This window comes from Notolepis coatsorum (genome assembly GCF_963971535.1).
Source record: "Notolepis coatsorum genome assembly, chromosome: 1".
Classification (NCBI taxonomy): domain Eukaryota; kingdom Metazoa; phylum Chordata; class Actinopteri; order Aulopiformes; family Paralepididae; genus Notolepis; species Notolepis coatsorum.
The window spans coordinates 133,107,760-133,120,156 of NC_140165.1; the positions used below are offsets into that span (position 1 = coordinate 133,107,760).

Sequence of the window (12,397 nt, forward strand, 5' to 3'; positions counted from 1 at the left end):
TTTAGCTTTGGGAACAGTCGCTCCGTTAGCGTAGCTTAGCTTCATCACTGGAAGTGGGGGAGGACAATAGCCTGACGTTCCCTTACAGTGTATACAGTCACCAAATACAACTCCAAAATGTTCATGTAAACATGTTGTGACCTGTGTATTTACCACGTGGAGAAATAAAAAATAATTGAATTAGACAATTACGTTTTCTAAGCAAATATACTCTGAACTATTTTTAGCCTAAGCACTCGTCTCTGCGCGCAGCCAGTGATTAACACGAACCTAAACTAACGTTACAACTAACCTAAAGTTAGTTTAGGTTCGTGTTAACATTAGATAATGTACAAAATAAACGTTTTCCGCTGCTATAAACGTTGCACTTTTATTTTGAAAACCCCAGAAAGTAAGTCATTATATTTGCTTTACTGACCGTCCGGTTCTGTGTTAGCTCCGGTTAGCTACGTGCAGTAGTTAGTATTATATTATCAATACCAGCCATTGGATTACTGTTTTCTAAATTGGGGAGGCTTTTAATCGTCAAGGTAAGAGGATTTTAAGTCATGGTATCCATAAACTTCAATCGGTTCGGATCCTTTGAATTAATGAGAATGTCCACAAACACGGCTTCACGTAGAAATCACTGGCTGCGCGCAGAGACGAGTGCTTAGGCTAAAAATAGTTCAGAGTATATTTGCTTAGAAAACGTAATTGTCTAATTCAATTATTTTTTATTTCTCCACGTGGTAAATACACAGGTCACAACATGTTTACATGAACGTTTGAGTTGTATTTGGAGTGAAGGGAACGTCAGGCTATTGTCCTCCCCCACTTCCAGTGATGAAGCTAAGCTATGCTAACGGAGCAACTGTTCCCAAAGCTAAATGCACGCACAGAGACAAAAAAGGTATGTATCTTCTTGTCTAACTCCAGGGAAGATGTTAAATAAGCTAATTTCCCAAAATGTTGGAGTTTTCCTTTAACAATTGTGTGTATTGAGCCGTACTGTATTGTACCCATTCTGCAATCTGTTAATACAATTTTCATTCAATCAATCACCTTGTTAATATTTATTTACCTAATTTATGTGCAATCGTTTCATTTCAGCTCAGTGTAGAGAAATGCACAGATACTAACAACCGCCTTACTGCGCGCGTCTATGACGACACTGTTGACACCACGTATCCATGACACGCGCCCCGCAAAAACACTAGTTTTGGGGACCTACCACCCCCCCTAAAAGAAATCCTAGGGGAAACACTGAATAGTATAACAACAGAGGAGAAAGTCAGGCTGCTGAGAGTCAACAGCACTTTTTAACAGCAGTTAATGATCAAACCAACAGGTGAAGATGGCAGAGGGCCTTTCACACAAACCACAGCTGGTGTAACCGTGTGCATCTCGGTTTTCCTGGCTGAAAAACAAAGATGCTCACCCTTTCTCTGTAGACATTTTGGGTTTGTTCATTTTCACCACGTCCACATCTCATATCATCTACAAGAAAGAGGAAAATACAAAAGAAAATAGTCATATTATGAGAAGCAAACTGTAACCGCTCGATGAGAAGCTGTCTTCCTACCACCAAAAGAGATATCTTACCCCTTGTGTCTTATCTCACACTGAACAGACATAACCAAACAGAATTATATATTTTTTAAAGAAGCCCTAAATGGTTCATATCTAGTTTAATAAGGCAGGACTGCGCTTAGACTCGCTCTGCCACCCTTGACTTGTTTAAACAAAACAAAAAGGGGATGACGTGCACATTAATCCCCCGAGACCCACGATCCTGCCGGCGGGACTCTTTCAGAGGCTGTGGCGGGCTCAGTTTTAAAGAGTGAAGATACTACTCATATGAAACTAGACAACCTAAGGTATCCATTGGTACCAACCGTGTCATACTAGCCTGTCGGCAAGGGGGGATTAGGGCTGACCTTCGAAAAGAAAATTGGAATTTGAAGCTTCGGGGCGAGATTCGATTTTAATTCGAAGCTTCGAGATAAAATTTTAAAAAAAAGATTATAATATATATATATATATATTTTTTTTTCATGTTGTGTGACTTGTACAGCACTTTGTTCAACTTTGTCAGTGCTGTAAAGTTTAAACCTTTTTAAATCTTAGACAAATAAAACACTTTGCTTTCATGAAATATTGTAAGCCGTCATTTGAGGCTTTATAAAAGCAGCACAATGAACACAAATCTGTCAGTGCCGAGTCCGACCTCATCTTAAATAACAAACAGCATTGCTTGTTGTAGTTAACAAAGAGAGGCAGAGTTGGGAAAAAAATAAAAATCATATATATATATATATTTTTTTTTTAATATTCTAATCCCATGCCCATCGAACGAAGCTTCGAAAAGACAGCCCTAGGGGGGATAAATAAATGCTCCAGATTTAGGCTATATTTTGGCGAGGGAAAAACTGTCATGGCCATTTCCCCCCTTGACCTCTGACCTCATGATATCTGAATGCTAAACCCATGCAGTGTTGGGCAAGAACCATACAGTTCTATGCATGCAGTACAAATTAGTTTAACCTATTCTAGAAATTATGTATTTGACCATTTCTGCATACTGGGGTATCTAAAAGAAAGTTTTGGAATTGCATAAATTGGGTCTGACTGGTAGTCTGACACTTGTGTGGATCCAATGGTATTCGATGAACCCCATTTCATTGTAGTGATATATATATATATATTTTTTAAACATGACCTCACTGTATACAATGGCTTATTGTGACAGCATAATTACAGCCTCATGGAACTTTACAACCACAAGCTATAGACCAAGGGAATTCAGGGAATGTACGGCTTTCCTTGGTTTGACCATAAGGAGGGGCAATTTATTTTTTGAATATCAAATCACAACATTAATTTTCTATAGTGTCCCTCAAGGTCTTAATGTTGTATTTTGCAGGGATTCTGACAATGTTTATCAATTCTCAAGTGGTCATGAATAGTATAATTTTGCACCAAATCTGTGTAACAAATGGTATCAACTCCAACAATTTATGAGACATAACTAATCAAATCACAATGTTTTTTTTTACAGATTTATGACTAGAAAAAGCTGCATCTCAAATTAATCCTCAGGTTCCCAGCTTTCAGATGACTTCTATGTGTCATACTGTTGACCTGCTATCTCTCCACAAAGAAGAAAAATGTGGGTCTGATAAGGTTAAAATGCTCAGATGTCTATAGCAGGGGCGGATTTAGGATTGTAGGAGATCCGGGGCTTAGCCCAGATAGGTGCCATTTTTTTTTTATTTTTTTTTTTATAAATCTTTTATTTTTATTTATTTTTATTTTATTTTTTTGGGCAGGCAAGGGCAGATTTTTTTTGAATTTAATGAACCTGTACGTGCAATTTCCTGCAATATAGAGCCTTCAATCTTGACCAATAAAGCTGCTCTTTTCACTATAAAACTCAGTTAACCATAACGTAGTTATGGTTAGATTTATATATTGGGGGGGGGATATATCATATTTTTCATATAATCAAAAAGTGGTGGAGCAAGATCATACCTTTGCTCCCTCAAGTTCAATAGTGGGAGAGCAGAGATGCTCCGAATGCTCTTATGGCCAGGCGTCTATGATTCACTGATACAAAGTAAAATAGTGCAGTGCAATAAAATAGTTAGTAAAATAGAATAAAATAATGCAATAGTGCATTGCAATAAAATAGTTATCATCGTATTTTTTCGGGAGGCCGGTAAGGAGTGCATTACAGTAGTCGAGTTGGCTTGAGATAAAGGCATGGATCTGGTTTTCAGCGTCCTTTTGATTTATAAATGGCCGTACTTTAGCTATGTTTCTAAGGTGGAAGAATTAAGTTTTTGTCAACTTGTTGATTGTGATTTAAAGCTTAGGTCTGAGTCTACCATAACACCAAGACTTAACTCACTCAAATACAGTTAGCAGCTGGATAGACCACAGATGGAAATTAGCCTCTGCTAAATCTGGTGCAAACATATTTTCATGTAACAATGAATTGTATATAAAAAAGAAAAAAAAAGAAAAAAAATTATAAATAGATTCAGGGCTTTTCAGAATACATTCAGGGCTTGAGCCCAAGTAGCCACCCCCTAGCCCCGCCCCTGGTCTATAGGAGACCTGTGGTCAAGGTAATTAAGACCGTGAAAAAAAAAATCACAACTTTGATAAAGAGATACAGTGTGGCTGTGTGTATGTGTTCTATAAAAAGACATCTGAGCTGGATCATTAATTAATTATTAACATTGATTATTACATGGTGTTTTAACATTCGCCGAAATGCTTGATTGTGATTGGTCAATAGCCCCTGACAGCGGTGAATTATTTTTCGATGACCACCGGTGATTATTGTTTTTCGCAGCTGGAGCAATCAAGCCCACTGACACACACTGTTTCAGTGCAATCAGACACACCTGCCGGCTGCCGCCGATAATAATAATCACTTTATTTGGGCTGACAGAGCCACAGAACAACTGCGTCTGCATTTGATCTCGTCTTGTCGATGGTGTAAAATGAATTAGGTATATTGTTAGTAAGTTAGCCATGTAATAAGCGGGATAATGTATAGCTATACTCGGTCATTGTCGCAAAATAATTGACCTTCACTGACATTTAAAACACCTCGGCGAGGCGCCTCTGTGTTCTAAACTCCGTGTCGGTCAATTATTTTGCGACAATGACCTCGTAGCTATACATGATCCCTTAGGGCTGTACCGAATGCTTCGAAGCTTCGATCATAATGTTGACATTCGAATTCTAAATCAACATTAGAATGTTTTATTTTTTATTAATAAAATCTTTAAATTTTTTGTCTATTCAATCTGTTTAAACCAATGGGGGTTTTCTTCACAGTTGCAGTTAAAGATTAGGCTACACTAATATTATACTATAAGACGTCACCATCACTTTCATACCAACGTGCCCTTATTGGATTATTTATGTTGACGAAACTGATGAGTTATATTCAGAAAGTGTATTTAATAAAAGAAAAAGACTCATTTAATCAGATTAATCACTTTATTCAAATTGAGGATTTAGTAAAAAAAAAAATATTATATATTATATATATATATATTATTGTATGAAGTAAAAAAAAATTGTAGACATTCGAAGCTTCGTTCGAATACTTCAATCGACGCTTCGAATGTTAAAAAAAATGACATTCGGTACAGCCCTATTGACAGCTATGACCTTACCTGCTACGCTTGTTTCCTTTTCCATGTGGTGATTTTTAAATTGTATCTACAGTATATATTCAAGTGAGAGAATTGTTGAATAGATACACAAATGTTCTAGAATGTTTGATTGTGACATCATACTGTGACATCACAATGGAACATGTTGAATAGATACACAAATGTTCTAGAATTTTTGATTATGACATCATACTGTGACATCACAACGGAACATGTTTGACTTCATTTGAATAATATAAATAATGTATGATATAATATAATGTAATGTAATATTATATATTATAATATAATATAATAATAAAAGTATATTATATTTAGCTCCCATTTGAATAATATAGATATGTCTAAAAACATGACATTCTTTAGAAGTCTTAAAATAAAATACATTTAATTTAAATTAAAATAATAAAATAGCTAAATTAGATAGTAAACAATAAGAAACAAATTTATAACAGTAAAATAAGACACACTTTCTCTGCCACGCTTATGTACATCCTTATACCATCCTCTGCCAGCTCTATTTGTCTATGGAGAAGTTCCCCTTCTTTGCAGGGCTATAACTTTTTAAATTGTATTGCTAAATTGACATTACTATGGCCCATTCAACGTCAATTATCTATCGTTCAGGATGTAGGAACGTTATACTTTTTCATTCACATATTCATTCTAAAATACGGTCTAAAGTATAAATATGTTTTTATCGTTTTCTGCAGAATTCTGCAGAACGTGATTTATAGCCCTAAATGCATTATATTGATGATCAAATACAGTTTGATAGCGATCGGCGCCAGATAAAAAATTTCAAATGGACGTGCTTCTAGAAGTTACTACTTATCATCTGATGTTGACCGGATGGGGGGGGGGGGGGTCGTTTATAATTCCGTGGCCAACGTTAGATGATTCATGTAGTGTGGGTGATATGATCATTAGAGCAGTTTGTATTGAACACGGTAAAAATAAAAACTGAAACTTACCCCAGTCTCCTCGGGCCATTGGGTGATGAGCGTGGAGCAAAAAGATTCCTATTATGGGATGTTGAAATATGCGATCCATCTCCAGGTTGTATAATAGTATATACGTCCAAATCATGTTGTTTATCGAGTTATTGATAACGGATCGCTATCCATTGTGTCGAGCTCGAGTCCCGGGACCTATAGCGAGTGGTCGGACCGAATTTGGATGAGCACCAGTTTCCGTTTCCGGTTTCCGGTTTGGGCGATCCGCCGATCGGCCACCAGATGGCGCTCTTGAACCGTTGGAGAGTTGAGAGGGGATCAACAGTAGATCTCAAGTCTCCGCGGGAGAAATATGATTGCGACGTCATTGGCAGATTAAGCATGGCGGGGAATGACGAGTTACGGCGTCCTTGGCGATTAAAGTGTTAATAAATAACAAATAAAATGATAAAAAACTACATAAAATGATAAATTATAATAAAATATTTAAGTAAAAATAGAAATAAAGAAAAATAAGACAATAAAATAAAGATAATAATTCATTTAAAAGCTATAGTTTAAAAGGGTACGATTTGAGCAGTTTATTTAAAGTGCCAACCGAGTCTGCTGTCCTAATGACCTGCAGGAGAGTGTTCCACAGTTTTGAGGCGTAGCAGCTGAAAGCACTGATCACAACATGTTAGGTTTTGCCACTTGTAACTCTGCTGTGGACACTGAGCACCCGGCACTAGCAGACACAGGTAAACAGAGGGAGGCTACATTTACATTTAAATTTAGTCATTTAGTTGACGCTTTTATCCAAAGCGACTTACAAGTTCTGTACGACAAGTCATGAGGAAGGGTACAACTCTATCAGCTGATGCCAGTGGGTGGTAGGGGTGTAAAGGTACACGTATCCGTACCCAACCGAACCGTTTCAGTGTGTACCGTACCGAACGGCTGTGTAGTGTACCGAACGAATACAACGGTATGTTAACCACTAACGAACGCCCACCGGGGGCTGCTTTTTTCACAATCTAATATAATTATTATTATTATTTTTACAAGTCGATTATTAATTTCAATATAGAATATTCCTTGACAGCCCTACAAGTACAATTAGTTACTGAGTGGAACATGTAAAGCCAAACTTTCCCCCACTGTACCGAAAACCCGTACCGAACCTCGACTTCAAAACCGAGGTACGTATCGTACCGTGGTTTTTGTGTACCGTTACACCCCTAGTGGGTGGTGGTGATGGTGATGATGATGACATTCGCATTCTAAAAACATTCTAATTAAAAAAAAATAAAAATAAAAAAATCTATTTTTTTTAGTCTATTCAATCTGTTTAAACCAATGGGGATTTTCTTCACAGTTGCAGCTAAAGATTAGGCTACACTAATATTATACTATAATAAGTTAAAACAAATTTGTAGACATTCGAAGCTTCGTTCGAATACTTCAATCGAAGCTTCGAATGTTAAAAAATGACATTCGGTACATAGTCAGGGGGCCAATCCTGAAAAGTGCTTCCGTTAACACTTTTGCTGTCATGTTTGGGTAGAAGCTGTCAACATATTTTTTTGGTAAGAGGGGACCTATGTAAGATGTTCTAGGGTGGTTGACAAGTTTGAAAAATTATTTTGTGACTTTTAGAGGACATTTCAGTCCAATTTTTCAGATTGCCTGCTCGAAATGACATGCCAAAATAAATATAGAATATCTCCCCAATCACAAGGGCCATATAGATCAGGGGTTCCCAAAGTGGGGGTCGCAACCCCTAGGAGGGTCGCGAGCCGCCGCGGGGGGGGGGGGGGGGGGGGGGGTCGCCAGATGATTTTTTTTTTTTTAATCCAAAAAAATTTAATTACTTTTTTATGCAGTCAGGCCACTGAACTTAGAAGCAGGCCAGGCCAGTGTTTCTAGTTGCAGCAGCGCAATAGTTAGATAACCTAAGTGGGGAACAACCAGGAGATCACTGCAACTCACACAAGTTGGAGAACTATCTCTCTCTCTCTCTCTCTTGCTCTCACACACACAAAGACTGTTGTTGCTAATCATTGACACATGCTAGCCTGTAATAATCCCCCCCAGAAAAATCTACTTTGCATTTGATATATTGCAAATATATGCCATCACACACACTGGCATTTAAAGGGTTAGAATTATAAAATGAATATGTGGTGTTATGATCAGGGCTGAAGTTGAATAAAAGATTGTATTATCATTACAAAAAAACAGAAAATCCATCAAAATCAGTGTTGTTGCTAATCATACATATGCTAGCCTGTTTTTTTAAAGGGGAACTATTTTACTATTTCTTTCACTATTTGGGCACTTTTACACAATTCCTGTGAGTCTATGGAACACCTCTGTATTTTTATTTTTATTTTTTTCATTGTTTTGTATTTCTAATCAAGTCCTCAAAAACAGCATTTTTCTACCTCAAGATCTTAAGCCATTTTGAGCCTGGGCTCCAACGACTGTGTGCAGCTCATCTTGTACCTGATGCCACACAGCCACATCAATCATCATGCATCGGTGTCTCTCTGACATCACAAATCAGCACATTTTCAGATGACTCAGTTCAGTGAGGGTGAATATTGTGAGAGGAGAATTGGAAGAATGCGCCAATATGAGAATTAGAGACATAGATCATATTAATATAAGTTCACATAGCTAGGAAACAATGCTAAACACTCAAAAAGGCCATTTATAAGATAGTTCCCCTTTAACAATAATTTGTGATGCCATCACAAACACTGGCATTTAAAGGGTACAAATATAAAAAAAAATCCTGCACCAGAATGCAGGAAATGAAGTCTTTGTAACAAGAAATTTCCTGGTGGGGGAACCCCAGACCCCCTGCTTAAAAAGTGGCCTGACTGGGGCTATATTTTGCACTATATTTCCTGGCCTGAATGATTTCCCCAGTCCGGCCCTAGTTAAAAGCCTCCAATACTTATTAGTGTGTGTGAGTTTGAATGTGTGCATGTTTCAACCATACATTTCCATTCATTAGAAAAAAAGAAAAAAAATTAGAAAAAAAAAAAAAAAAAAAAAATTAATTTAATTTGGTAATTTTTTTTATTTTACCTTGTTGAAGTCAGAGGTTCGGTGTAGGATTGTTAGTAACTGTCTAACTGCATATATAACTGTTTCCACTAGAGGGCGCTCTAGGCGGAGCCACTCAGGAACACCACCAGGTGGCGAGTATAAATAGAGATGTCTCCTCCCATTCTTTCTCTTTCCCCCAGCCTCTCAGTGAGAGGAGAACTATAGAACTGCTGCTCTGCCATGTGAATAAATAAACCACGCCAGTTAAGGCTCAAGATAGAAACCATGCCTCTTGACCACATTATTGTCGCCCTATAGCCGGATTCTGTCAACAGGTTATGGGCCCAGAAAACGCTGGGGCGAAATAATAAGGGTAGCAAGCTTAGCTGAAGTATAGGCTAGGTTAGCGCCGGGTGCACCGCGTGGCTAGACGCTAGGCCAACAAGAGCTAAAGCTACACATACCACCAACGAAGAGGATGGAAAACAAGGGAAGGAGCAAATGGCCCTCATTCAATGGAAAAGCAGAGGACTATGAGCTCTGGGAAGAGCGCATGCTATGCTGCATGCACGGTGCAGGACTGAAGGAGATGATCCTGGCAGCCCCCACGGGAGACCTGATGGCAGAAGAGCAAGCCCTGGACGACCAGTGTAACGCAGACACGTACTGTGAGTTAGCGCCACTGCTCGACGACACCAGCTTGGGGCTGATATTCCGCGACACTAAAGACAAAGGCCGAGAAAGCCTGGAGGTGTTGAGAGAGCATTACATCGGGCGAGGAAGACCCAGAGTCGTGGCCCTCTACATAGCACTAACGGCCCTGAGGAAGGGGCACACCGAGACTGTGACCGAATACGTCAACAGAGCAGAGCACATCACGATGCCATTGAGGAGTGCCGGAGAAGCACCAAGCGATGGGCTAATGATGGCGATGATGATGAGAGGACTACTGGAGCTGTACAAACCGTTCACACTCCTGGTAACACACGGTTCAACGGACATGACGCTGGGACAGTTCAAGGCTAAGTTAAGAAACTTCGAGGCCTCAGAAGATTCCCACCCAGCTGCCGTGGAGGCGGGAGAGAGGGTGCTAAAGGCCCAAGCGACGCCAAGGGAGAGGACCAGGACCACGACGGAACTGGCGTGTTGGCGATGCGGAGAGAAAGGCCATCGGAGAGCCGACTGCACAAAGACTGTCTGGTGTAGCTTCTGCAAATCCACGGGGCACACAGACAGAGCCGTGCATGAAGAAACACGACCAGAGCGCGCGATACGCGCATGGACAAGATGACGGCCATGGACGAGACGCACCTACGGATTGGCGCAAGAGAGAGGAGACGCACAGGTATGCCTCACGGACAGTAAGGGGCACCGGCGTACGGTGACGTTAAAGAATGCTCTCTACGTACTATCGTTCCCACAAGGGCTATTCTCTGTAATAGCTGCTACTGCAAGCGGTGCCAAGGTATTCTTCGATAAAGGTAAACATTTTCTTGTAGAACCTGACGGTACACGGTTTGACATAAAGATGTACCAGAGAATATATTATCTGCAAACGGAGTGTAATGACAACGACAAGTGTAATGATAATAATGATGTGTAGCGTGACGGCCAGTCACGATATTCAGACACGGCACGAGATTATGGGTCATTGTAATTACGAGGATTTACTGAAACTGCAAGTAGTGACAGAAGGCATGCACATTGAAGGTGAAAAGCGTAGATCTGACAAATTGTGCAGTGTGCAAAACGGGGACGTTTACTCAACCGAGATACAGAAATCCCACAGAAAAAGTAAGGGTACCACTTGAAATAGTTGACACGGACCTAGCCGGCCCAGTAAGCAACGAGTCCATAGGAGGCTTTAGGTACAGTCTTGGGCGGCTAGGTGGTGTAGTGGGCAAGGCACTCGCCACCAATGTGGAGACGCTGGATTCGCATCCAGCTCTCCACATTGTTTTCAGTTTGGCTGGTCGTCCGTACTAATACAATTGGCAGTATTAGAGGGTGGGAAACTGATGGGTGGGGATCGGGCGTTGTGGACAGCGACTCCTACAGGTCGGTTGGTGCGCCTGCACAGTAGAATCAGGAAGTGTCGGGGGCAGCGTGAGCATTGGGATGGGAGAAAATATAGAAAATGGGAGAAAAAGTGGATAAAAAAAAGATATGTACAGTCTTTTACAGATGTGTGCACAGGGGCAGTGTTTGTTTACTTTCTCAAAGCAAAGAGTGACACACTCCAGGCCACGGAGAAATTCCTAGCAGATGTAGCCCCTTATGGTAACGTAGGATGCTTGAGGTCCGACAACGAAACAGAGTTCACAAACAGAGAGTTCCAATCACTGTTGAGAATAGGGATGCCCCGATCGATCGGCCACCGATCTTTATCGGCCGATAATCAGTATAAATATGCAATCGGTGATCGGTGATAATGCTTTATTTTCGCCGATCGTCAAAACCGATCACACCGGGAGCTGCACACAGTGCTGCGCGTCTGCTCTCAAGTCCAGCCCCTCCCGCACGCATGTAAACACGGGTCTAGTCTATTGGGACGGGACCTCCATGAGCTAATGTTAGCTACCGTTACAAAATGACCCACTCAACTATTCACTTTTAGTTTAATACATGATGAGTAGGGATGGGTACCTTTCACATTTGAACCGATACCGGTACCGGTACCTGTGAATCGATACCGGTACCCAACGGTACCTTTTTCGGTACTTTAGTCTCAAGAAATTTTATTTAAATTGGCCGAAGTCGGCTTTCCTTCCACTTAACACCCAAGCTAAAAAAGACACAACCCTCCCAGGTGCGATACCCATGGTAAAACATTTTAGATGCTTGGGTGTGGAAATATTTCCCACCATAAGACAAACGGTGAAGCACAATTACACAAAAATACAGAACAAAATCAAAGACGACCTGGACAGGTGGGCAAAACTTAAACACTCAGTACAGGCAAGGGTATAATAGTTAAGATGGATGTATTACCAAGAATCAACTTCATCAGCTCAATGCTACCGTTACCCCCTCCAGAGGGCTACTGGAAAAGATTACACTCCTCCACATACAAATTTATTTGGAATAACAAACCACCTCGCATAAAAAGATCCACCGCACAGAGAAATAAAACAGACGGTGGCATGGCAGTTCCAGATTTTTTCCAATATTTTAAGGCTTACACATTAAGACCATTGACAATATGGTTTGATCCCCAGGCTTTGG

At 40.1% G+C, this 12,397-nt stretch overlaps 1 protein-coding gene across 1 annotated transcript in view; it reads right to left on the bottom strand.

The window, feature by feature from the left end:
• The window catches only part of agtpbp1 (ATP/GTP binding carboxypeptidase 1), a 156,075-nt gene that overhangs the window by 135,274 nt on the left and 8,404 nt on the right, over nt 1–12,397 (bottom strand). Inside the window, exon 2 of the mRNA XM_084332840.1 lies at nt 1,421–1,479. Within this exon, the coding sequence (XP_084188966.1) occupies nt 1,421–1,452 (32 nt within the window). The 5' untranslated portion in view covers nt 1,453–1,479. The remainder of the gene's footprint in view (nt 1–1,420; nt 1,480–12,397) is intronic.